The following is a 26,350-nucleotide window of genomic DNA, read 5'->3' on the forward strand; positions in this document are numbered from 1 at the left end:
CACTAAGAGTGGAGAACAAAACTCACTGAATTCTAAGAGAAAACATAGTTAACTATTTATTCAAAATGTGAATTTAACGCACAAAAGTTTACCAGAAACAAAAAAACATTCGTGTTTATTTAACTGTTTCCAAAAAGCTGAAATTTCAAGTTACCCAGACTTTACTTTCGATATTAAAGTGCTATTCCCCACAATCCACCGCGACGCCGGCGACCACGTCACGTGATCATGACGTTGAAGCGGAAATGAAAGTTAGCTAGAGCCTGTGGACTTCGTTGAAGATAAGGTACGGTAAAATAAACATCTATCTGAATAAGAGTTCGAGTGGGGTCATCGGTTTAATTTCGAGAAAACGCACTATTTGTCGCGTCTGGGGGTTTCACCTGCGTTTAGACTGACGGACGGCGCTTGTCAGGCGACCCTCGTACATACGCAGCACCAGAAGCTGAGGGTTTTCTGTTTTTGTTTTTGTCCTGCTCTTTAATGGCCAAATCACGGAACTGCGCCGCGGTGCTTGCACGTCGCTGACAGCACCGTCATTTATAAACAGGTACCTGACAGTACATTTAGGTGCCATGGAGGACATTGATTTTTGTGTTTAGGTCGCTGGGTTCCGCTCGATATCTTAGGTTTTGGTTGTTATTGCTGGGCTGCCACAAATGTAACGCATGTAGGAAGTGAAGTGCGCAAACTGGCCAAAATATTTAAGTGAGAACATAATTCGCAGTAGATATGCTGATTATTACTGGTCTTAGACATGCAAATGCTCTGGCATCAGGTAAACTGACACTAACCTACGTTAACAATGTAATTAGACCAGGCAGGAGATGGTGGATGTACTGTACTATGATCTCATGATTTGCGGTTGTAATCGGTATTATATCGCTATACCTGTTGTAAATCCTCGTTCACTTTTTTTTTGTCAGCGCCTTCGGTGTGCTAATCATGAAAGTAAGTTTCGTTTTCCTTTAAGACATTTTATGTTTATATAATCACCCACTGGGAATTGCGATAACGGGCGAAGTTGAACACGTTAATTATGCAATTAAATTCTGAGTTGGTGAGTGTTTACTTTTGTTTATTAGAGCCACGGTGATCCGTCCATCCATCATTTACAGGAGCTTATGTAGTGCAGGGTTGTGGTCTGTAGTAATTATGAGTATTGGTTCATTTTGGTGCTGTGACACCTTCGTAGCTCTAATGACGTCTATTTATCTATTGTCTCCAACGTATGGATAGTGCTGTTTAATGGCTGTGCGTGGTCTTACGAATGGGGAAACTGAAGGGGGCCGGGGAGGACGTGGGGTTTTCGGGACTGTAAACATGCCGTCGCATGTCTCAGGGCTCCGACGTCATGGCAGCGGCCAGCGTGAGCAGACCTGGTGCCGCCCAGAACACAGAAAAGTCACCGTTAACTTTGAAAGGTAAAAAAATCAACACGCCTCCTACATCTCATTGCACATTCTGCTTCTGGTTTCTGGACTTTTTCACTTTATACGTTGCTTTATATATATACTTTTTTATATACTATTACAGTATAGTTGCTCTTAAACTACCCAACTGTCGTTTTCTTTCCCTCACTCATTTTGTGTTAATATTTTTGACATATGATGTGACAGAGTAGGGAAGGATCTCCCTCCTCCGTTAAGTTACTTATATTATTTCATAAAAGCTAAGATTTAAGGCTTTGTATTGTTAAACAGAACGATTTCCGTTTCTCATACCGCTTTGTTTCAAAGGCACCGCTAGGGGGAGCTGTGTATCCGCATGCGTGCCTTGTTACGGAGGTGTTCTATTCCGTTCGAATGACTGTTTGGCACTGTTAACATTATTTTCTTCCTACTAATACGCCTCGCTGACCATAGCGATAGACGTGTAACACAAGTGATGGCAAAATGACAGAGATGTGTGGATCAGTAAAATATTAAAACTTTTCACAGGCTGGAAATATCGAATGAGTTTGTTTTGGCTGGTCATGTTAGCCTCTCTGCTGTGCCCTCCTGCAGGGCAGTGATGAGCGGTGTTCCTCTGTTCCCCCAGTGCTCTCAGCTAGGCCACAGTCCCCCAAGCTGCCTAGCCGCCACTCTCGCCTCAGCTCTTTTGTGGAGGTGATTCCCGACGGCCTGACCTGTGAGACGAAGAAGACGGGCAAATGCAGCGGCCACCCCGATCTGCAGTGGAACGAGGACCTCACCTTGTGAGTCTCCTGGCGTGACCACCCGATATCTCTCTGTACATTGTGTTGTGTGCCCTCTCTGCCTGTTTTTTCAGTTCGGTTTTTTTGTTTACCTGTTGCCTTTTAGCCAAGGGTTTGAGCCTTGGACTCCTCCGGCCAGTATCCGTATTAAAAGCGTGTCATAAATAGCTGTGGTTGATGGAGGCACAGTTTTGCTACACTCTATTGAAAGCTTAGCAGGCCAAGAGTATGTGTTTGCATGATAGAAAGCTGTGCTCTGCTTTGGGATTCTGCACAATATCTCTACGATTCTCATGATGATTGCTCTCCATGTCCGAATGCACATGTGGACAAAACCGGCGTTATCTGCGTGTGTAGGAATGTCACTCCTCAGAGCAAGCTGGACCTGAAGGTCTGGAGCTGCCACACGCTTCGTAAGGAGCTGCTGGGGAGTGCCACCATCGACCTGCTGGACACGCTGCGCTCGCACGACGGCAAGAGTCAGTGCACACACACACACACTCGTGATATCTGTCAGGGTGCAGCATATGCTCTTAGGCTGAAGCAGTTAAGGATCCCTAACCCCTTTTTCAGCAAAACTTAATCGGGTGAAAACTGATAATAAATAGAAATGTGAGTTACTGTTTTTACTAGGGCATTTTCTCAGGATTTGCAAAGATGGTGAAACTCATACACGCACACACTTTTCCCTCAAGCAATTTCCAGCAGTTCTTCGATATACAGCCACGATAAGGAAATAGTTGTAGGAATGCATTATGTGGATTTGTTCTCCTGAGAGATAATTATGCAGATGCTGAAGTACTTTTGGTACCCTTACAGAGAAAGCCAGTGTGTTAGTGTGGGACCTTTTAATAATTTTTTTTTGTATTATGGTTGTTTGTGAATTATATTAGAAGGTAAAAATCTGGGAAATAGGGAGTTGACTGTTTAGAGTTTTTACAGCTGCAGGTGTTTTTCCAGTCAAAATTTTTGTAAAACTGTCTAGGTTATAATAATTGGTCTCTTGATGTTTTCACGCACGAGTGCTTTTATGAGTAAGTTGTTGTGAGACAGGGCCCACTTCACTTCACCCTCTGCTTATATGACGTTTCTCTCTCTGTCTTTTTCTGCTTCCCTCTCTACCTCTCAGTGGAGAATCTCCAGCTTAGTCTGGTCCTGCAGACGGAGAACAAAGGCTTGGTTGTAGCGGGAGGAGAGCTGACCGTCTGTCTGGACGGCCTGGCTGTTGATCTGGGATCGCTGCCCAATGGCAGCGCAGCAACAGGCAGTGAGACCCGCCTTCCCGGACACATACAAGGGCACACAGATTCATACATGGTGGCCCTCGCAAACGGGGCCCCGTTCACTCATTGCATGCACACGTGTGCAGAGGGGGCATGGTGAGCTATTCGGGCCGCTCCCGTGTGCAGCCTCTCTCGCACACCCTGTCCTGCGGCCTCGCACACGCCGTCCTCTCCGTGTTCCCACCTCCCTGCACTTGGATCTCCACGCCGTACCTCGGTGAGCCAAAGGAGCAGTGAGAAGCGGCAAATGTCTCTCCTGTGGTGTTTTTGGAAAGAACCGGACTGCGGGTGGGATGCCGCTTTGGACTTTCATACGTCTTGTACACATTTTGGGGTCAGGGAGGTTGAATTCTGACAACACTGCGGAGTTGGAGAATTTCTTTTTTTTTATTTTAAAAATGTAGTCATTATTGTCAGAATTCTTCAGTATCATATTATGCTAATTAATATGATGGATGGCTGGATGAATGATAAATAGATTAGTAATTCTGATGGAAATTGCATGTTTACTGTACTCAATACACACTTAGACAGTAATAAGACATTTAGACACTGACAGTAACAAAAAACTAATAGACAGCAGGGAAATTATTGCACATAATTCCATTCTATGGGATCAGAAATGCATTACCCAGTGGTATTACCCAGTGGTATTACCCAGTGGTATTACACAGTGGACGAACGCATTTTCTGTGACTGCCTAAGCGGTTCTTGTCCATTCGGACAGCCTGGTCTCCCCTGCTGCCACTGAATGACTCGCTGTAGAATCTGAAGATCATGTGGTAAAAGCGACGATGTGTAAATAGAAGATTGTTTGGGTGTTTGATGCTGCAGTGGTGGGGAGGACAGACAAATGGCATCCAGTCAGCGTAGGAGTGCCGTTTGTGTAGCTAAACATTGAAACACCATGCCTGTTACTCAGACTTTACTTTGACGTGGGCATTCATAATGAGCATATCTTAAGTATTCTCGAGTAGAGCTAACTGACTATAATTGAACTGAATTAAACTGAGATACATTTTAAAAAATAGAATAGAATGAACAAAATGAAAAATAAGATTGGCTTGGTACTATAGAAAACTGTTGAAAAAAAGGAAGAACATTAACAAAGGAAAAAAGGAAGGATAGATTTAAAAATGGCAGCCTTTTAGAATTTTAAAAACAAGATTTGAGTTAAGCAATGGTATACAACTATAACATGAATAGATGGATGGGTAGGTGGATAGATGTGTAGTGTGTGGAATCGTGTGCGTGGGTACCATAAAACAGTTTTTAAAGTTGTTTTTTTTTTTTTTTGGGTCGGCTTATGAATGTTGTTGCACACAAGTCTGATCGCACAGCCTCAGTCAGCTTGCCTGAGTGCTCACACCTGAATGTCAACCACTGTGAAGGTCGACATAGTGCGTCTGTCTTTAACGAGTCGCCGTATAAATCTGTCCGTGCGGCTCTCTGAGAGCATGAAGGTTGTTATTGTTCGTTCAGGAATGAATAGGCGTCTTCACAATTCCTGTTTCCATTCTGAAATGTTTCGTTTTCTTTGACCTGCCCCCCCGTCTCCACACGCACACGCCGACACGGACGTCCCTGCGTTCGAGAGACGCTTAGGAATAATTTGTTTCTGAGAATTGCATAATTGGGTCATGTTGCTGGCTCCTGGGGACAATGGGGGCCTGTGCCGGGCCCCGGCGTGCGGACAGAGCGGGGCAGAGAGGTGTGCGGAGTGGGGGCCCTGAATGTGCGCTTTCTCAGGGCAGCTGTGTTGGTTTAGTGTTTCCCCCCCCTATCATTTCCCCCTGGCGGTTTCTCTGACACGCTGACACATGCTACTGCCCATAAACAGGCCTTTGTGCTTCAGTCGAGGCGCTGGGGAAGGGCCAGGGGGCACACACACGCGCGCGCACACACACATGCACACGCACGCACACACACGCACACACATGCACACGCACACACATGCACACGCACACACACATGCACACACACATACAGAGATGCTCATATGTACAACCGTTCCTCAATTGGCCGCACATGTGTTCATGCCCCCCCCAACCCTCATTTGTCCAAACACATTCTTGCTGGCATCCACACATTTGCACACACAAGAACATGATCTATCTTCCTGATCTGTTCTGTTACCACAGCCTAGTGCATCTGGTAATCAGCTCCGTTTCCCCTCCCCGGCGGATCCCGTGATCATGATCAGTTCTGTTTCCCCTCCCCGGCGGATCCCGTGATCATGATCGGTTCCGTTTCCCCACCCCGGCAGATCCCGTGATCTTGATCGGTTCCGTTTCCCCACCCCGGCGGATCCCGTGATCGTGATCGGTTCCGTTTCCCCACCCCGGCGGATCCCGTGATCGTGATCGGTTCCGTTTCCCCACCCCGGCGGATCCCGTGATCGTGATCGGTTCCGTTTCCCCACCCCGGCGGATCCCGTGATCGTGATCGGTTCCGTTTCCCCACCCCGGCGGATCCCGTGATCGTGATCGGTTCCGTTTCCCCACCCCGGCGGATCCCGTGATCGTGATCGGGTCTGGTCCCCGCCCCAGCACATACGATGTGCAGTTGCCAGTGCATGTTAACTCTTTACCACACCCATAGCAAAGCTTCAGTGAGGCATGGGGCATGAAGTAAATTGTTTTTCCTCAGAGTTGAAGCCCACAGACATGAAACGTGTTTACATCTTACATGGAAGATGTAATTTCTTTGTAATAATCTTGTAATAATTAGGAATTGTCCTGCTGTTTGGCCAGTGACTCAGCCGTGAATCACGTACGCAGGGCTGTAAGTGGTCCGTTATGTTGGCTCAGTCCCGTTCGTGGATGGGGCCCCTTCATCCCCCAAAGCCTATTTTGGTCTGTGGTTTGGATCTGCTGCAGACCTCTGCTGAGTGAAGCACTTCAGTTCAGTGGGTTCAGTGAAGGCCTGCTGTTGTAGTGGGTTTACTGTGAGACACTATGAGTATATTACAGGGCTCTATTCAGGCAGCCATACCAGGCTCATTTGTCACAGAAAAGCTGTTTAATCTCCTGCCTTTTTGATGTGGCTCCGCTGCTATGATGCTGTTTAATCTGTTTTTTTATGCCATGTTAGATCCTACCTAAGTTTTATTGAAAGCCTGATTGTATTTTTAAGAATGACCTTTTATTTACATTCGGCAGACAATCGCTGTAATTAAGGTCGGAGGAGAGGAGCTCACTCTGGTTAATGCGTCATCACACAACATGATCTAGAAACTTGGAAGAAGCAAAAAGCTGAGTAATGTGCGGTTGGCTAACCTATAGTTGCTTAATTTCCCCATGTAGATGCCAGGGCTATTATACTTTGACGTGATTGGTCAGCCATCCAGGTTGGAAGCGAAGGACTGGAGTAGGTCGGAGATGCTTTATTGCTTCCCTTGGCGTGTTCCTGCGTTCGGGAATGTTGCGTTTGTATGGTTTTTCGTGTTTTCATAGATGCTGCCACATGTCAGGAAGATGTAAACCAGGCAGGTAGAAGGACGAGCCGATAATATACTCTCTGCAGACTGGAAGTGTCCCTCAGCTACCCAGGCGCTTGGCAGTTTTCACAAGACCAGTTGTCCTTATGTTACGGTGCCCTCAGGGTATGTAGAAATTAGACGCAGTGCTGGTAAAACCTGTTAGGTGACACAGGCAGATGCCTGGGGCACCATCTTTTGAGGGAGCGCCCTCTTAACAAGCCAGTCTCACTTTGTCTCAGATGGGAGTGCTAATGGTGAAGCTTGCCTAGAGTACCACATGGGTTTGACCAGGAGGTTCCGTTTCATGGTAGTCGTCTCTGAAATGAATGATGAGTGTTGGGTCAGTGGCGTCACATGATCGCATGGTCACATGATGGTCAGATTAACCCTCTCTTGTATCTTTAGAGTCGCTTCAGGCTGACGGGCAGAGCCCCCAGTGGACCGGGGAGCCGCCTGGAACGAACAGCCCCCACAGCAGGTAAGTTCTAACCGGATTCCATATTGGGTTAGAGGACGGAAGCTGTATGTGTAATGGAAAATTAGTTTAACATGCGGCTAAAGTAAATACCGGCTAGCGATGATGAATTCATTTCATGCATCTCCAACTGCTTGCTCAGGGTCGGTGTCTGCCTGAACCCAGGAGGCCGTGGACACCCTTCATGGGATAGCAGGCCGACAAAGGGCACATAGACGTATCACATGTCCTTTAGATTATCACATCCACTGAGGTTCTCAGTTCATGTTGGCTTTGTCTTTACTAAGCAAGCTTGGCCAATATTGGTCAGCCGCCGTTGTTTATACAGGGAGATCCTGTGTGATCTTTGGGAGTCTCTGGTATCTGACTCCTCTTCATACTGAGAGGATGTTACTTGTACTTGAGCCTGGCTGTTTGCGAGGGGTCGTTTTGGTGAAATGATGAATGGGTGGTGACGTTAAACAGTCTTTACAGATGCAGATGAAACCCTAACCTCCTTTTAAGCTGAAATTGAAATATTCCAGCTGGAAGTTTTCACTGATTTGTGTCCAAACATCCTGATGTTTGTGGGGGTAAAATAATTTTTTTTAGTTATTGTATGAATGTCTGTGCTATAGGGGAAATATGATGATTTTAGTGTATTTAGTAAGTATTTTTTTGGGTCAACTCGCAGGAGATATTGAGGAGTCTTCCTGTGAGGAAGACACCAACCTTTTCACGTGCAAACACGTAATGTGCACAGGCTACTAGCGTGAAATGGAGAAATGATTCTGATTAATTAGATTTAATAGGCGTAATCATTCTGTTGTTCCAGCGGTGGGCCGGGGCCCCTGTTTTGGTGGTCAGGGCCCCTGGCATTTGTGGGGCCCTAGGCTGTAGACTCACTTAGGCTGTGCATGAGTCCGCTCCTGGTCTGAGAGCTTAAATGTGCTGTTTTTCTTCCCATCCCACTGTAGGGCTCAGAGACAATCCAGGGGGGGTTCTTTGACCAATGGGGAGGCGAGCTCAGGACCCCGCAGTCAGCAGCGCCGGATCAAGAGCGCAAATGGCAGTCCAGGCAATGCAGGCAAGATGCCCCCCCCCCACCCCTCCCACTGCTGCCATCCCTCACCAGTGACCCACTGCATCCCCTATTTCTGTATTTCCATCCAGCCACATCCTCATAAACCACATACTCAAACGAGTGCGTGCAAACACACATTCGAAACGCGGGGGGTAAATATCAGATTCTGTACTGAGGTTACCCCCCCCACCCCCCATCACAGGTAAATGCGAGCCCACCTCCAATGGGGTGGAGAATGAGCATGGCGGGCCGGCCCCCTGCACACCCCCCCTGAGCAGGACCACAGCCCTTCCTGCCAGCACTCCCAGCCCAGAGAGTGGGGCCCCGCCCCCACCTGAGGATTCTCCACCACCAGCGACAGAACAGACTGACAGCACCGGGGAGTCCGTCATGGAGTCTCTGCCTGCTGGGTGAGTGTCTGCCCCCCCCAGTGTGGGATTGGGTGGCTGGCGGTCACCTGCTTAATGCCTCACCCTCCTATTGGTCACTCATTTAAGCAGAATCCCCAGGAATGAACCAGTGGCTTATGACGCAGCGGGTTAAGCCTCCGTGCTTGTAATCGGAAGGTCTTCAGTTCATATCCCATGGATGTCACCGTCTGGCCCCTGAACGAGGCCCTTAATGCTGATTGCTCTGGGTCCTGGCTCTACTCTGCTCTCTGACCCTCACCTTGGACGGCCTTGTCTGTTAAATGTACATATGCGGCGGTGCTGTAACATCCCTGGCTGTCTTAACAGAGCCCTGAACATAAGGGCATTAGTGTCCATTCAGCTGTAGCAGCACTTGCACACTTATTTATGACAGGTAGGGAGTTAGTGTGCCCAGTGGAGCTGTACAGCGAGCTCACCTTCAGCCCCGACTGGCCTTTTTCTCCTGTAATTTCTGTAATTGCTCTCTTTCCCTGTTTTCTGTTTTTTTTTTTTGCTCTTTACTAGCATATAGAGTTACCTGTCATATTGGTCTGCCAGCCTGTTCTTGTTAAGCTGTGTTTAGGCACTTTGGGGCCATTAGAACGGGATATAAGGCACATGGGCGAGAGGGAGACGCCCGTCGTGACGGACTCTGACGCGACCGCCTGCTGGCGACTGTGCGGCCCCTCTTGGATTCAGAAATGCGTACATTGGATTTCCTGTTTTCTGCTGTTTTGACTTTCGTGGGGTGGGGGGGGGGTGTTCCCTGCAGAGGGTTGATATTTTGCATGGGCATGTTTGCTGTTGCGTGTGGCCGCTGTGTGTTTTGGAATAAGGAGGCGCGCAGACGATCGCAGGCATCTTGGGGAGGCTGCAGAGCTCCTTTGTGCAGCCTGGGTCTTCATCACGACGCACACACGCACACACACGCGTGCACACGGACCTTCCCGCTGACTCCCACCTGAACCACCAAACTCCAGTACAGATGAAATGGATGGAAACTGAAAATGAAATGGTTTTTGAACTTTTAGGTTGTTTGATGAAAATGGATAAAATTAGAAAGGTACGGTCTTGTGGTGACACTCCTGGCTCTGCTGCCATGTTGGGGCAGATGTTCACTTGACTTCTCCCCCCATGTGATTAATAAACATGCCCCCGCCACACACACACACACACACACACACCTCTGTGCTCCACGCTGGAGGTCTGTGATTGTGGTGTGTGTCTGTGTGTGCGCGTGTGTGTGTGTGTGTGTGTGCACGCACGTCCCTGTCTGAGGGGGCCCTTGCACAAAGCCCGTCTGTTGCAGCAGGAAGCTGGGTGGAACTCTGACCGGCCCCCGAACACCTTTTCAGTGTCAGAGGAAAGAGGGCGGCTTTCAGAGCCTGGGGCCTCAGGCATTATAACACACAGCGAGGCATTCACCTCAGCAGGCGGCCACACGCCTCCTGCCTGCTGAAGGGGGGGGGGAGAGTGCGTGCGCTGTCTGTGTGTGTATAAGAAAGGAGATTCTCAGGTATGGGGTTAGGGTGCCAGTTCTGTGATCAGAAGGTCATCGGTTCGAATACCGGGGTCAGCAGAGTGACTTCACCATTGGGCCCCTAAGCAAGACCCTTGACCCCCAGCTCCTCTTGGGTCTGTTTGGCCCTGATCTCTAGAAGCACCTGACAAATATAGCGTAAGACATTAAGGTAGAATAGGGGATAAGCTGCAGCAGAGATTTTGCCCACATTCGCTTGTCTACAGAATCTGGTACCAATTACAGCTCGAATGTGCAGAAATCAGCCCGTGATGTTTCGGGGGTGCACACGCCATGCCTGCCGCACACACACACGCATTACGTATGTGCTTCTCTTTTGGCTGGTACACACCCTCTGACTGGTACTTCGGCACTGACGGTTACCGGTGTGACCCTAAAAGTTACTGAAATCAGTCAGGTGCACGTGCTGGATCCTCTCTGGTATTATCAGCTTGTGAAACTGTGTCTGTGTGTCTGTGTGTCTGTGTCTGTGTGTCTGTCTGTCTGTGTGTGTCTGTGTGTGTCTGTGTGTGTGTGTGTGAGAGAGAGAGACACACACACACGCACCCGGCTGGGCTGGGGCACCATAGCTGCTGCTCTGACCCGCTGCTCTCCTGTCTCTCCGCAGCTGGGAGCAGCGGGTCTTACCCAATGGGAGGGTTTACTACGTGGACCATAACACCAAGAGCACCACCTGGGAGCGACCACTGCCGCCCGGGTCAGTTCCCTACCGCTTACCTCCCTCTCTCTTCCTCTTCACCTCCAGTCACCTCAGCCCTTCCTCTTCATCCCCTCCTTCATCACTTTCTCTGTTTTATTATTCAGAATAAATCCCAATATGGCTCCCCCCACCCACCCACCCATGTGTCCTGTACTGTGCTACCCCAGGGGGGGTTAGCAGCACACCACAAAGCCATCGTAGACGAATGGGGGGAGAGGAGGCTCCGGTTTCGGGTTGGGGGGGGTGGCGGCAAATTGAAAAACAGGCTGGCAGAGAGTATGGGGTAAACAGCAGATGAGGAGAGGAGTCCCACCAGTGTGCTGAGACATCACAGCCCCCCCCCCAATTGGGAAGCCTGAATTAGCGTGCAGGCGTTAAGCCCAGCACCATGCACTTTGCACCGTCCTCACAGCCAGCGCCCCCCCCCCAGGATTCTCCTGTGTGCATGTGGCGTGTGTGCACACATATGTGCGTGTGTCCCGACATAGGCGGGGGGGGGAGGAATGTGTCAGGGACAGTAGAAATGCCTTAGTTCACTTTGCCCTATTAATCTGTAAAATCCTTAAATTTTAGTCAGTGATTGTTGCTTATTCGTTTACTTCATTAAAAAAGTGAGAAATTCCATCTTCTCTAGCTACATGTCTGTCCGTCCATCATCTCCGTCCTCCACACACACAAATTGTGGTAAAACCATGTGTGTCTGTTACTTCATGGCTTGGAGTTGACCAGAAAGTTTCAGGAAATTTTGGTGTTTGTCTGTCCTGTCTGTCGTGTGTGTGTGTGTGTGTGTGTGTGTGCGTGTGCGCGTGTGTGTGTGTGTCGCCAGGAGCCCTTCCGGGGGAATAGCCTGTTTTCACCCCCACATTCCCTCTAGTGTGAGTCAGACTCTGAGAATAGCGGCCGGAGCAGGATGACGAGAGGGACGCAGCCTTTCTTGGTGATGGCTGTCGAGCCTTGGCCGTTTGGGGGACGGCCAGGTGGAGGAGGGGGGGTTGGGTGGGTGCGGGAACGGGATGGGTGGAGGACAGGGGTGGGCTGGAGGAAGACAAGATGGGTGGAGGAGGGGGTTGGGCTGGCGGGCAGATGCTGAGACAGGCAGAGGACAGGGCTGTCAGGCAGAGAATGGGAAGGGTGGAGGCCTCCTGTCTGTCTGGGTGTTCTTACTATTCTCTCCTCATCTCCTCTCTCTCTTTGTCCGGCTCCAGCTGGGAGAAGCGGGTGGACCAGCGTGGGCGTTTCTACTACGTGGACCACAACACTCGCACCACGACCTGGCAGCGACCCACGCCCGAGTCTGTGCGCAGCTACGAGCAGTGGCAGTCGCAGCGCAGCCAGCTGCAGGGCGCCATGCAGCAGTTCAGCCAGAGGTTCCTCTACCAGGTAGCGCCATGGGGTGGGCGGGGTGGGGCAGGGTGCGGAGGCGGGGCTAGGCGGGGTGCGGAGGCGGGGCTAGGTGGGGTGCGGGGCGAGATCCCTGTACCTGTCTGTCCTGTACACCTTCCAGCACATGACCTCACTGCTCTGCATGGAACTCTTAGTTTCTGTGAGTGTTTTTTTTTTTTATCAAAGTGTGAAATTACAGACGCACGCTGGTATCTGGCAAGTGAGAAACCAAGAACGTCCCTGTCCTCTGGATCCCCGTCCCACAATGCAGCAGGAGGCCAGGGTTCCAATCTCTGCCCTGGTGCAGTTTGCATGTTCTCCCCGTGTCGTTGTGGGGTTTCCTCCAGGTACTCTGGTTTCCCCCCACAGCCCCAAAACATGCTGAGGCTAATTGGAGTTACTAATTTGCGTGTGTGTGTGACGTATACATTACATTGTGGGGACCATTTTTTTTGGTGTCCACAAGGGGAAACACCATCTGCAACTGCAATAGAAAAAGAAAAATGTCATGTTTTGTTTGGTTACTTATGGTTAAGGTTAGAGCTGGGTAGGTTATCATTGTTGGAATTAGGGTTTTCCCACAGAAATGAATGGGTGGTCCCCACAAAGATATGACTGCAAGCATCCTGCAATGGGCTGCCCCCCCCATCCAGGGTTATTTCCTGTTTCTGGAATAGGCTCCAGACCCCACATCCCTGTATAGGATAAAGTGGTATAGAAGAGTTTATTTTTATATAGTGCCATTCACAACAAAGTGGCCTCAAGGCTCTTGACGAGAGTGTATGGCCATCAATTACTGCATCATTCTTACAACATGGTGTCTGAAACGGGGAAAAGGGAAAGAGAGAATCTCCCCCCATCCATTACAGTATCCTGTCTGACACGGAATCGGCCTGTCGGGCCGCTCCCGTCCAGGTCGGACGTCTCGTGGAAGGCGTCTGGCGAGTCCGTCTGAGCGGTGATTAGCAGCCCGGTCTCAGGCATCATCATATCCCACGGACGTCCAAAGCAGAACGGCCCCTGCACGCGTCAGGGTGCTATAAATGCACCCCCCCAAAACACTGAGTCTCCGAGTTTAGGCCTCGGACTCGTAAACAGCTTGTCATAATTGCAGACGTGTGGCTAATTAGGTGACGGCTAATTACCTGATGAGCTCATCCCTCCTCGGGGCCGCACACCCCTGGCAGCCATTAACAGGCTCTCTCCCGAAATGGAATCCGCCTTCTCATGGACCGGGGGCGCTTAAGGCAGGTTGGAGACGCGGCGCCGCCGTCGAGTGCCACTCCACGGAGTGGGGGTATTTTTGTGGTTTTTTTTTGTTTTGGTTTTTTCTTTAAGAATTCACCCCTAACCACCAAAATAATCAAACAACAAACATGAATTTGGTGGAAATTTGAACCATTCTCCTCTTGACAACACATGTTCTGCACAAATCAGTAAGGATAAGAGTAAAAGGTATGCTGTATTATAAAGTAACGCTATTCTAATTCTTGGTACCGAGAGAGAGCGAGGCCCATCTCTGAGTGTGACGCAGTGAGGGGGTTGGGGTAGGTGGGGGGGGGGGGCAGTATGGCCCGTCCTGTGCAGTAATCGCTCCTCATCAGGCTCCTGTGCCACAGTCATTAGCTGCCGTTTCCGCTTCTCCCTCAGACTCCCTCCCCCCCAGCCATTTTCCCTGAGACGCCTATTAGGGTATCAAGCTGGGCCTCTCGGGGGTGGAGGGCATGGCAGGGGTGGGGGTTCTGTCCCAAGCCTCATGTTTAGGCCGCACACCATTCTGCTGGCCTTGGCCTGCGGGTCTCCTGCCCCTTATCCGGATGGCGGGGTGGGGGCCGGGGTGGGGCGGGGGGGGGGGCGGGGCGGCTCTGAGCCCGCGCTCATCCCCGCGTCTCTCTCTGCTGGCTCCTCCCACAGGCAGACAGGCTGAATGATGTCATGCCTTTATTCCATTATTTTTGTTAACCTTTTTTAGTTGCATGAGCCTGGGAGGGTGGGTGGCTTGGGTGGGGGGAGTGACACAGTGTGAAGGGGGGGGGAGTTTGTCTGAGATGCGGCGGGTCACTGCTGTGCCGCTAGTGTGTCCCTCATCCCTAGCAGCTCTGCTGGGACACATCAGTGGCACCTCTGTTAGCGTGTTTGGTAATATGTTAGCCTTCTGGATTCAGTGCGTGTGCGTGTGTGTGTGTGTGTGTGCGTGTGCGTGTGTGCGTGCATGTGTGCGTGCGCGTGTGTGAGAGAGAGAGAAGCTCACACGACACGAGTGAAGGAGAGTTTGTGTGCAAAACAGGACAGGCACAGAAACACAGTACAGACCCGGTACATGCACACAGTGCGCAACATCGGTTTAGCACAGGTAACCTTACAGCCCCCCCCGAAACACACAGAGGCTGCTCTCATACACCTCAGCTTGTGACAGCACCGGCCGCCGTCAGAGCATGCTGAATAAAGGTGCTTTTGTCAGGGGTATTTTGGGGGGGGGGGGGCGGTTGAATGTTCCCTTAGTTTGCCCCGACATCGCGCCTCCCTGCTTACTTTCACAGCACATTTAGAGGGGGAGGGCTTTTTACGAGCTGGGCTGGGGGGGGGGGGGGGGCGGACCTGACCGCAGGAAGAGGGGGCGGAGCCACTGGGCCAGCCTGTGATCTCATTGGAACGGCCGAGCCACTTTCTTTTCTTTTAAGCGTGTAGTTTTTGGAAAGCAGAGCGAGCGCGTCTGCGGCGGCGGCAGCACCCGGGCTCAGGATGGGGCGCTCCGCACAGCCGCTTTTACTCCCTCTTACCGGTGTGTGTCCTCCCTTCTCCACTGACCGCTGTATCGTTTTATCCTCTAAGTTTTAATACTTTTTTATTCTGCAGTGGGGGGGGGGGGGGGGGAATGGCAGGAGAATTGCAATCGCCAGACAGCAGGGGCACAAGTGAAAAAACTAATCTCAAACCGGCTAACCAGAGCGATGTCTTCTCTCTCTCTTCGCAGTCTTCTGGCGTCCCGGTGGAAAACGACCCATTGGGCCTGCTTCCCTCCGGATGGGGTAAGAGTTCCTCTTCTGTCTCCCAGTGCCAGAACTCTCTGGCTCTACAGAACCTCTCTCCTTCAGTACCTGTCCTTCCCGCCCTCACCGTGGCTGCCATGTGTGATTAGTGCCGTCCGAGCCACGGATGACCCTTCGATTAGTGTTCCGGCTGTACCGGTCCTACTGCTTTGCCTGTTTAGCGGTGTCGCCGAGTGACCGTAGCCGTGGCGACAAGTAGAACTCCCGTTTCCTGACACGAGCTGCCAATGATGCTAAGGTGCTCCGATGCGACAGAGAACCGAATGCACTATGAGAACCGAATGCACTATGAGGACCGAATTCCCAAAGGGATGGCTTGCATTACCTTAGCTTTTACCATATTTGTATGGGACTTATGCCTTAAACGGGCCGCAGTTCAGATAAACACCAGTGCAGTCCGTATCATTTAGAAGGTAATAGTAACAGAATTAAGTTATTCTTCCCAACATGGGGACATGGATGATATTGTTAACAGAGGAGGTTGATGTTCAGTGACGCTGATCTGTAACTGTCGCCGTCTTGTGATGTGTGTTTAATGGAGGCTGCCTTTTACCCAAATGTCCGGCATCGAAACCGACGTGCTGAGCGTCCCGTAAGCATCAGCATCTTATCGCGGGTCTCTGATGCTCTCCTGCCCCCCCCCCCCCCCCCCCCACCAGAACCAGCTTCCTCGCCTTGCCCCCTATGTCTGTCGCCCCTGAGAGTCGGCTGTAAGAGCTCCGGCGTCTGCAGACAGGGGAGGGGAGTAATCAGGGCGGGATGAACCGAGACCTAAGGGGAGAGGTAAAGAAAAAAGGAGCGAGGGAAAGAAAGCAAAAGAGTGAAAGACAGGGTGGAGAGCAGATGAGTGTGGCAGTCAGTGGAAGTGTGAGACATTGACTAATGGAAGGAAGTGAAAAAGAGAGGGACCACATTCTTTTTCAGCTGTCTTTTCATAAATCATCTTATTGGTTTATTTTTATTGTATTATAGACTGTGGGAAGGGAGGGACTCAGATGTATGCATGAAATATTTACAGTGAATTTGTGATTTTCACACACGTCTCCTTTCACAAAAATGTGTACACACACACACACTGTGGTTGCGACTCAAGTTTGCAATGCGCTGTTTTTTCTTTTCTCTTTACGGGCCTTCTCATGTGCTTCTGAATTTATGCCATTGTCTGTCCGCCCTGCTGAGGTGGGGGGGGGGGGGGGCGATTTAGACAGGGAGGTGGGACGCGGGAGCGGAGGCGAATGGGGGGGGCCCGGGAGCACGGGAGAAGTGGCTCCCATCAGCAGGTTGGCTCGCGCTGAGCGCTACTGTTTGCAAGCTCTCCGCACACGGCCGCTAATGAGAACAAGATGTCAGAGCAAAAACCGGTGGGGAGAGGGAGAGGGAGAGGGAGAGGGAGAGGGAGAGAGAGAGAGAGAGAGAGAGAGAGAGAGAGAGACAGAGAGAGACAGAGAGACAGAGAGACAGAGAGAGAGACAGAGAGAGAGACAGAGAGAGAGAGACGGGGAAGGGGTAGGAGAAGCCGGAGGAGTGACTCTCACAACTCCAAACAAAAAAAAAACCCTAAAATAAATAGTCAGCATGCTGTCATCCTTTTTCTCTTATAGCTTCATCCTTCAATCTTTCACCCCCCCCCCCCCCCCCCCCCCCCGATTTAAAGAGAGGATTCATGGATTCCCACAGCGGAAAGTTATTTCTGATCAGCGACAAGCGAAATGCCTAACAGACGTGTCGGTTTTCGAGCCACACCGCTGAATTGGCCAGCCCCCCCCCCCCCCCCCGGGCTCAGGGTCCCGGTTTCAGACCATTTCCTTTGTTTGCTTGACAAATGCGAGCTTCACGTGGCCAAGTTTAGATACGGAGACGGAAAGGAAAATAAAGAGAGTGGAGGAAAGTGTGCCTTGCTGTACCCGGGGCACCACGCCCGCGCCTGGACCCACATGTAAAAATACATATAACAAATATTTTATTGGAATTTTTTAAGAACGTGATTTAATGGGATTCTTTGGGCATGTTTTGTTGAGTTTAGCTGCATATGATCACGATTCTATTCCACGATGTGAGGAAATTTCCATATTTCACAGTTTGATGATGTTTCACGTGGATGTTGAGCCACCCCCACCCCCCTCCCAACCGGCTGGGCTGGTTAGACAGCCCCACATCTGCCAGGTTCCGATCCCCAAGCCCGTCCATTCCTCCTGGATCTGTTTTGCTGAATTTCAGCTTCTCCGCCACGACTTTTGCCCTCCGCAGAAGTTTCTATGGTTCCTCAGGTCTGGGGGCTCCGTTGTGATTTAACGTGCCCCCCCCCCCAGTACCAGCTAGAAGCTGAGATGCTCCTGTGTATCGTTATACGTAATGCCTCACGCGGCCATCTCCCCGCAGAGAAGCGGCAGGACAACGGCCGGGTCTACTTCGTCAACCACAACACCCGGACGACCCAGTGGGAAGACCCCCGCACTCAGGGGTGAGTTCTATGTTCAGTGGTCCGGTTCGGCCCGAAATCCTGTATCTGCCAGCCCATGGGAGCCATGTTTTCGACTTTTTTTTTTTTTGTAATTCGGTTTACAGGGAAATTCACGAACAAATTTATGCTTGATGTGTTTATGGTGGTTTATAAGGGAGTCCTGTTCTGTGTGTGCATGCGTGTGCGTGTGGAATGATCCACTGGGCGGGCGGTCTGTGTGGACAAGCAGAGCGACGTGCCGCAAGTCTCCCAGAAAACAGAACGGCCTTTCAGCCGCTCGGCACAGATGGTTTATTGACCCAGCCTCTCTGTCAGCCACTGGGTTTTTGTTTCCGAGCAGATTTTTAAATAGTTTAAACCTGGGTTTTGACTAGTATGTAAAGAGGGGGCAGTCAGGGCTGGGAGGATGTGGCCGTGCTGTGGAGCCGCAGATTGGGGGCTGGGAGGGGCTGTTCGCTGCAGCAGCATACCGGGGCTCATGCTTGCTGCTTTCCCAGGATGATGCAGGAGCCCCCACTGCCGCCCGGCTGGGAAATGAAGTACACGCCGGAGGGGGTGCGCTACTTTGTGGACCACAACTGCCGGACGACCACCTTCAAGGACCCACGACCAGGGTTTGAATCAGGGTGAGTGTCTCTCTCTCAGTGCATGGGTAAAACATGCATCATCCTGAATACACACCCGAAGGCCAATCATCTCTCAGCTGCGGTTTACCGCCAGAGATGCAGCACGTAGGCACAATACCCGCCCCCCCCTTTCAGTTTTTGACATTGCATTGCAGTGGGGCTTGGAGGGGCATAGAGAATGTAGACAGAACATTTGCAGTGTCTGTAACCATAACCCTCCAGCCCTCCCAGTGAAGCCTGTGGCACTTTCCGATTGGAACGGCTGCCAGTTATTAGTGGTCGCCCACCTCCTCCCTCCCCCCACCCCATTCCTCTCCTGCCCGCCTCGCCTATCCACATGCAGTCTGCTGACAAGGCACGTGTGGCCCTGCCATGCAGCTCCGCCATGGGGCTCACTAGTCCCCAGCTCGCAGCTGCGTGTCAGGGCTTCGCCTCCATGACTGGGCCCACTCTCGGTCTTTGCTGCACAGCTGCACGCTGGCGCTGGTCTTTGCCACCGGGCTTCGGTCCAGTCCGCCCTGTAGAACAGACCAGAACTCCAGAAGGCTGTGCCCACAACTGGGCCTGAGACCCAAGCTAATTTCCTGTGGTCGCTCTGGTTAATGTCTATTAATTCTCGATCTGCTTATGCTAATTTGCAAGTTTTAAAGAGCTGGTTTGCCAGGTATAACATTGCAGGCACATTTTGAGCTCCTTCCATTTTATTGAAACAGAAAAATGTGTTTTTGTTTTTTACTTGCACTACCCCCCCAACCCCCCCACCCCCCCCCAGGTGTCAGGTGGCACCGATGAGCAGCCAGATGTGTTACATGAGCTCAGAACGGCCACGTGGTCGGGTTTGATGGGCAGCTGTGTAGGAACACGGTGGAAAAATCCAGAAAGCTGGCCACCCCTTTGCCCTCCTGCTTTCTGTGGACCGTTAGAGGGGCAGAGCCTCTCGGTATTCGTACGCGATTCCGAGGACGCACACCAGTGGACCTGGCCTTCTCGAACCCCCACACTTTATGGCTCTCTTATCGCCCGTCTTCTCACTCTCAAAGGCACGACTTTTTCAGCCAGTTGCTGTACATTACACAGGATATGTCACGTGTCCTGGTGCCACCCCACAGCCAATGAGATGCCCCTGTGTGCCTGGATCATGTAATCCATCCATTATCTAGTACACAGTCGTCTAGGACGTCAGAACACCTTGCTTGAGATAACGTGGGTGTCCTCCTCCGGTTACCATTCTGAGGCTCTAGGGCAGCATTTCCCAACCCAGTTCCCAGAGCTTGTCTGCGTTTTTGCTCCCTCCCAGCTCCCAGCACACCTGAATCAGGTATTCAGCGTTTTGATTGGCTAAGAGCTAGGAGGGAGCAGAAATGCGCGCTGTCTGCATCTCCCTGAGGACTGGGTCTCGTGGTTGTGGCCCTGTCCTCTCAGGCCTTGTGAGGGCTGTATACAGATGTTACTCATATAAGTGGATCCAGAGAGATCAGTCGTATTTGGTAACCGACTCTGAAGCTTTAACTTGAAGGGTATATTTTGTGTTTCTTGTCCTCCCTGCAGGTCCCGGCAGGGTGGCTCTCCTGGGGCATATGACCGCAGCTTCCGCTGGAAGTACCACCAGTTCCGCTTCCTGTGTCACGTAGGTCTCACACCGTGCACATGCTGGGTCGGGTTCTCCTTAAAACCTAGGACCCCCTTGTGATCACTTGCCCCTTCCTTCCTCCCCCTCCCCGCAGTCCAACGCCCTCCCCAGCCACGTGAAGATCAGCGTGTCCAGGCAGACGCTCTTCGAGGACTCGTTTCAGCAGGTGACGCTGCCGGCTGTGGGGCGGAGACGCCGTTCCCAGTGGCTCTCGGCCAGACGTCAGGCTCATGTCTCTGTGTTTCCAGATCATGAACATGAAGCCCTACGACCTGCGGAGGAGACTCTACATCATCATGAGGGGCGAGGAGGGTCTCGACTATGGAGGCATCGCCAGGTGAGGAGCACTTTGTCCCCATGTGTGTCTGCCTCACCTCAACCCCCCCCCTCCACCACCTCTCCCCATCTACCTGATCCCCCACCCACCCACCTGACCTCCCCACTCTCCCTACCTCACCTCTCTCCATCCTAACCCTCACAATCACCTTCCCACTAGACCTCATGCTCATGCTGCCGAGGGGGGGGGTCTTCCCGGGGGGGGTAGCCATCTCTCCTCCCCCATTCCCCCTGCCTGAGGAGACCCCATGTGTCCCTGTGTGTCTCAGTGGTCTCCTACCTGTCTGTCTCCAGCGTTGTGTCAGTGGTTTTACCCTATGGTAGGTGACGTCATGCTGTTCTACCACAGGGTAGAACCACGGACATGATGTTGGGAGGTGTCTGCGTGACCCCTGGGGGGGGCGCTGGGGCGGGCCCAAGCCTCCAGTCGGTGGTGGGAGAAGCTTCTCTGCGTTCATGCTTTCCCGTGTCGCGCGTTTTATGTGTCTGGGGGCAGCTTTGTGTGTGGGTGTGGGTTATCCTGTCTGCCATGGTGCCTCTGCATTGTATCTGTCTGCGTGTCGTGGGTCTCTGTCCGCTGGGGGTGGCATGGTATATGTGCTGTGTCAGGCCCTTCATTTTTTTTTTTACTAAGCTGAGGATGTGATTTTTATCCCTTAGCGTAAACTACTTTTATATATCAAAATGTATAAATAAAAATGTATTCAAAATGTAGCTGTAGTGACAGTAACTGGTATCTGTGTTTGCTGCTGTTTTGTCTGTGTCGTCTTGGTTCATGTGTTTCGTTGGGCTGCGTGGTGAGTTTGGCCTTCATTTTGTTATTATGGTTTTGTTGCATTTCAGTTCTCCTCCTGTTGTGAACTTGATTTATTTGCAAGTCCCTTCTGTTCCCCCACCTGTAGATGACGAGTCCTACTCCATGTTTTTGTTGCCTGCTTGTTCTCCCGGCTGCTGTGGTGGCGGCTCTGCTGTGTCTCGTACCCTGAACCTTATAAATTTCCTTTGACTCTTGTTGTTGCTCTTTGCTCTATACCAGCCAAGAGAAAATGGTTCAGCCCATTAGATTACTATCACGCTGTAATAGTTCCTTACTGGAAAGCCTGCTAAAGCCTCTTAACCAGAATGGTATGGCTTGTCTCCTTTCCCCCCCTCCCCGTGTAGAGAATGGTTCTTCCTGCTGTCTCATGAAGTGCTGAACCCAATGTACTGCCTGTTTGAGTACGCCGGAAAGAACAACTACTGTCTGCAGATCAACCCCGCCTCCTCCATCAACCCAGACCACCTGACCTACTTCCGCTTCATTGGACGGTTTATCGCCATGGTAAGCCCTGCTAAGGCTAGACATAATCTCACACGCTTACACACTCCCTGGCACACAGTCGCAGACATCTCACCATCACACTTCCGTCCCATCATCTGATTGGTCAGGCCAAACAGTGGTATTACTTGTCTTTTTTTGATGTCTTTCAGTTTTTTATTGGTAAATATGCCTGTGTTAGTGCCTTTGCTCTTATTGCTCAAATTTTATATGCAAAATCACTGAAAATGTTATTTCCATATTTTCCTATAGAGGATTGTTGATTGTTGACTAATTCATACTACACCTAGTGGGAGTATTTTATTTTTAGCAGTTTACGTAAAAATTATCAATGTGTGTTTGCCCGGAGAAGAGAGAGTGTGTGTGTGTGTGTGTGTGTGTGTGTGTGCGCGTGTGTGTGTGTGTGTGTGTGTGTGAAGCAACTGGAAAATGTCTGATACGTGTGTGTGTGTGTGAAGCAACTGGAAAATGTCCTTGTATCAGCCTGACGCACATTTGCAATCTCTCCGGGACGCTGTCCAGAAACTGCAGCCCCCAAAACAAACCCCACCCCATCAGTAATTTGTCTCCCATGCCCAAGTCGGCAAAGCATGACTTCACCGCCCCGCCCTGCCCACACCCTTAAGAGGGCTGCTATATTTAAGCCACAAAATGACTGTGAGATACGCCCTCTCCTTGTACTGAGCTAGCTAACCCTTGGTATGGCACAGTGGCTTTTCTTCATGCTTCGTTGTCCCCGGGGCCCGTCGGAATCACTGGTCCCGTTTGTCACGTACGTCACCGCATGTCGGCAGCTCGGTGTGACGAATCTTGCCGTAGTTGCCGTTAGCTCCCCGAAACCTGCCACACAGTGTGGCACACCTGTGTCTGACATCACGCCTCGACGTATCCCATAATTCTCCTCTGCTTCACTTACCGCCCCTTATGCCCGCCTGACCTCTCAGCCTCCCGTAAGATACGGTCGTCTTTCCCTTCCTCGCCATCCTGTCTTCGCCCATGGCTGTGTCGCTCTCCTTTTTTACTGGCTTCTTTTTTTGACTCTCCCTCCTCCTTTGCACGCCCCCCTCCCTGTCGCCAGTAGAACAGCCATTCCCTCGTCTAACAGCAGACTGTGAGTCACTCTGGAGAGGGTGTCTGTGTTGTTCTTGGACGTTCTTACACTAGGGCTCTGTAGAAGTTCTGTTTTTGAAGTTTTTTTTTTTTTTTTCCCCCCGAACCAGTCATTTGCGACTAAATCTCACTTTTCATATATATTTTTTTTGCATTAAGGGATGGGAAAATTGACTAAATGTGTGCATTTATGTCTCTTTACGATGGCCCAATTTAAAAAATAAAAATCCCAATAAAATCTCTTAATGACTTTAGAAGAGGGGCCAATGTAGAACCCCATCCTCACACCTGTACCCGCCTCCTAACCAACCCCCCCGCCCTTCTCGCAGGCCTTGTATCATGGAAAATTCATAGACACGGGATTCACTCTGCCTTTCTATAAGCGCATGCTTAACAAGAAGCCTACCCTTAAAGACCTGGAGTCCATCGACCCCGAGTTCTACAACTCCATCACATGGGTCAAGTAAGTAGCCGAGGTCATAGTCGTGTTTGTGACCAGTGTGAGGAGGTCATCCACCGAAATATCGGCTGAAGGGGCTACTTCGCCCCCTGAATGTGTGATCTAAAGACCCTGCTTGTGCATTTAAAGGGCTACAGATTTCAAAAGCTAATGACTGAAATGAGGGTTATAATTTAAGTCACTCTGTAATCAGCACCTTCCAGCAGCTGGGTGGACGGGTCTTTAATATTAGCCAACAAATAAACATCACCTACACATACTTGTATAACATCACTGTGGCCACATGGGCCACTGATAGTAGGCGGCTTGTTATTGAACCGTTTGCCCCAATAATCTGGGTGCCCCAGTGTGGAGGACGTCGCTCTGCTCTCCAACGCCGAAGGCGCCTCCATTAAACATTTCCATGCCGTGTTTTCTTCAGGACCGGCCTGCTAGCTCAGCAGACGCTCATCTCTGCTGGACTGATGGTCGGGATATGCTTATGCGTTACCGTGCTGCGTGTGGCCGCCCCTGTTATTTTACTCGAATTGAGGGCGCGGTGTTCCTGCGATGTGTTGTGGATGACGCTCTGGTACTTTTCCTAGCTGGAAGTCAAGCCCACGCCGAGCCATTAAAAGCTGTTTTTATATTCATGTGTCATAAATATAAAGGGCCCAGTTAAGTGTGTGTGTGGTAATTATTACTCCTTAATTTGTATAGAGAGAACAGCCTTGAGGAGTGTGGAGTAGAGTTATATTTTGCCCAAGACATGGAGATCCTGGGGAAGGTCTCCACCCATCAGCTGAAGGACAACGGAGAGAATGAGCTGGTCACCGAGGAGAACAAGGAGGAGTACATCGGGTAAAGCCGCCCGCTTGTTAGCCTGGCCGCTCGGCCAGTCAGCACTCTGTCCCTTCCTGCTCCACGTCTGTCTGCTTCTGCTCAAAGCCATGGACTCTGCGGTGCTTCTCTGTAGCTTGTCAGCAGTCAAGTTAGTCTATGACTCTGTCTGGGTTGAGGGTCGTTCAAAACCTCCACGGAAACTGCCAGCGGAGTCTGGGTGGCGTTCATGCCCATGTGTCGGGGAATATGATGAGACATGCAGGAAATCGGGGGATGTGGCCGTGCTTATCGATACCATAACCCCCCCCCCCACACACACAGCTTGCTGACAGACTGGCGTTTTACACGCGGCGTAGAGGAGCAGACCAAAGCCTTCCTGGATGGCTTCAACGAGGTCGTACCCCTGGAATGGCTGCGATACTTCGATGAGAAGGAGCTGGAGGTGTGATTGACTGGGGGATTGTCAGTCTCAGTGGGGGGGGGGGGGGGGCATGACAGTGCTTCAGAAGCTGCCATTGAGCAGTTATTGACTTGTTGGTTTGTTAAAGTACACAAAGTGGTATGGCCTCACTATGCAGACACGTCCTCTCAGATGAAGCACTCACACTTCCCCCTCCTTTTTCCATCCCTCCACCCCCCTGGCTCCATCTCGCTCCCAGCTCATGCTGTGTGGAATGCAGGAGGTAGATCTCAGTGACTGGCAGAAGAACACCATCTATCGCCACTATACCAAGAACAGCAAACAGATCCACTGGTTCTGGCAGGTAGGCGGTCCCGTCTTACCTCCGTGGGGGGTTAGTCGTGTAGGGCTGTATGTGATCTGTGTGTGTGTGTGTGTGTGTGTGCGCGTGCCCAAGTCCTCTGAGTTTACACACCCACACCCTGACAAACTCAAACTGCAGAGGCCAGTATAAATACAGAATTTTCTTAATGGGTCAGTTAACATAAATAATTAATCATTTTGATAGTAAACATACAACGATTATAACGATTCTTTAGAAAATAATACCTAATGTTAACTTGTAATTGGACCATGTGGCCTGGCTGGGTTTCAGCCCCCTGGCGTACCCCGTATTGTCTCACACGGTCCGTGTCCCCCCCCCCCACCCGGCAGGTCGTGAAGGAGATGGACAACGAGAAGCGGATCCGGCTGCTGCAGTTTGTGACAGGAACCTGCCGCCTTCCTGTCGGAGGCTTCTCCGAACTCATAGGTGGGTGTCGGCTGGCCGGCCGGCCGGCTTGCTGATACAGCGCCTGATAGCTGCTCTGTTGGTGTCGCATCTGCACCGGCTTCACCTTCCTCTGTTCCCCTCCCCCCACCAGGGAGCAACGGGCCCCAGAAGTTTTGCATTGACAAGGTGGGAAAGGAAACCTGGCTTCCCAGGAGCCACACGTGGTGAGTGTTCATCAGTCAGGGGCCGGAATCGCGGGTCACCGCACGTCTTCTGCATTAGCTTCCTCTTTGGAGCAGCATAACATCCATCCATCCATCCATCCATCCATCCATCCATCCATTCTATAGCAAGGTCGGGGTTGGGTGGGAGAGCCTGGAGACCATCCCAGGCAGCATAGGGCAGCCTAGATGGGATGACAGTCCATCTCAGGGCACACAGAGCACAGGAGGGATTTAAACCTCCACCCTAGAGGCGTCAGGCAAGAGCCACCATGTCAGAAACATAACATTCATGAATTATTAGTGGATGGATGGATCGATAATTAATATGAACTGAACTCCGTTAGTCTTAATGTGCTCGTTCACATTGATCTGCTCGGGGGAAAAGAGCCCGGCGTGTAAATAAAGCTCCGCTCTCTCTGCCGCAGCTTCAACCGGCTGGACCTGCCGCCCTACAGGAGCCTGGAGCAGCTGAGGGAGAAGCTGCTGTTTGCCATCGAGGAGACGGAGGGGTTTGGGCAGGAGTGAGGGGGGCGGGGGGGGGGGGGGAGGACGGAGGTGGGAGTGAGAGAGGTAGAGGAGCCCTGGGGAAGCAGGATGCACATACACCAC

General features: G+C 51.1%; 1 protein-coding gene across 6 annotated transcripts; it reads left to right on the forward strand.

Moving 5' to 3' along the window:
• The first annotated feature begins 194 nt into the window (after window positions 1-194).
• On the forward strand, window positions 195-26,272 carry wwp2 (WW domain containing E3 ubiquitin protein ligase 2). 6 transcript variants are annotated; one of them, XM_023827187.2, is made up of 24 exons: window positions 195-286; window positions 1,343-1,424; window positions 2,041-2,197; window positions 2,555-2,676; window positions 3,327-3,464; window positions 7,367-7,439; window positions 8,393-8,502; window positions 8,702-8,909; window positions 11,057-11,146; window positions 12,355-12,529; window positions 15,507-15,561; window positions 17,962-18,043; window positions 18,541-18,669; window positions 20,218-20,296; window positions 20,394-20,465; window positions 20,548-20,636; window positions 21,797-21,956; window positions 23,393-23,526; window positions 24,223-24,363; window positions 24,667-24,787; window positions 25,005-25,109; window positions 25,460-25,556; window positions 25,669-25,741; window positions 26,167-26,272. In XM_023827187.2, the coding sequence occupies exons 2-24, from the start codon at window positions 1,355-1,357 to the stop codon at window positions 26,264-26,266; spliced, it is 2,580 nt and encodes an 859-aa protein (XP_023682955.2). In that variant the 5' UTR covers window positions 195-286; window positions 1,343-1,354; the 3' UTR covers window positions 26,267-26,272. The 6 variants fall into 6 exon arrangements, with proteins under 6 accessions (XP_023682955.2, XP_023682956.2, XP_023682957.2 ...); XM_023827188.2 differs by lacking the exon at window positions 195-286 and adding an exon at window positions 299-550; XM_023827186.2 differs by lacking the exon at window positions 195-286 and adding an exon at window positions 930-951.
• The last annotated feature ends 78 nt before the right edge of the window (window positions 26,273-26,350 follow it).

Source organism: Paramormyrops kingsleyae, chromosome 13, assembly GCF_048594095.1.
Source record: "Paramormyrops kingsleyae isolate MSU_618 chromosome 13, PKINGS_0.4, whole genome shotgun sequence".
Lineage (NCBI taxonomy): Eukaryota > Metazoa > Chordata > Actinopteri > Osteoglossiformes > Mormyridae > Paramormyrops > Paramormyrops kingsleyae.

Bases quoted from the DNA above. Each gene is read 5' to 3' on its own strand.
- wwp2 (XM_023827186.2), top strand. The intron at 2,677-3,326 runs GTCAGTGCACAC...TCTACCTCTCAG, and splicing joins GCGCTCGCACGACGGCAAGA to TGGAGAATCTCCAGCTTAGT. The intron at 18,670-20,217 runs GTGAGTGTCTCT...TCCTCCCTGCAG, and splicing joins CGACCAGGGTTTGAATCAGG to GTCCCGGCAGGGTGGCTCTC.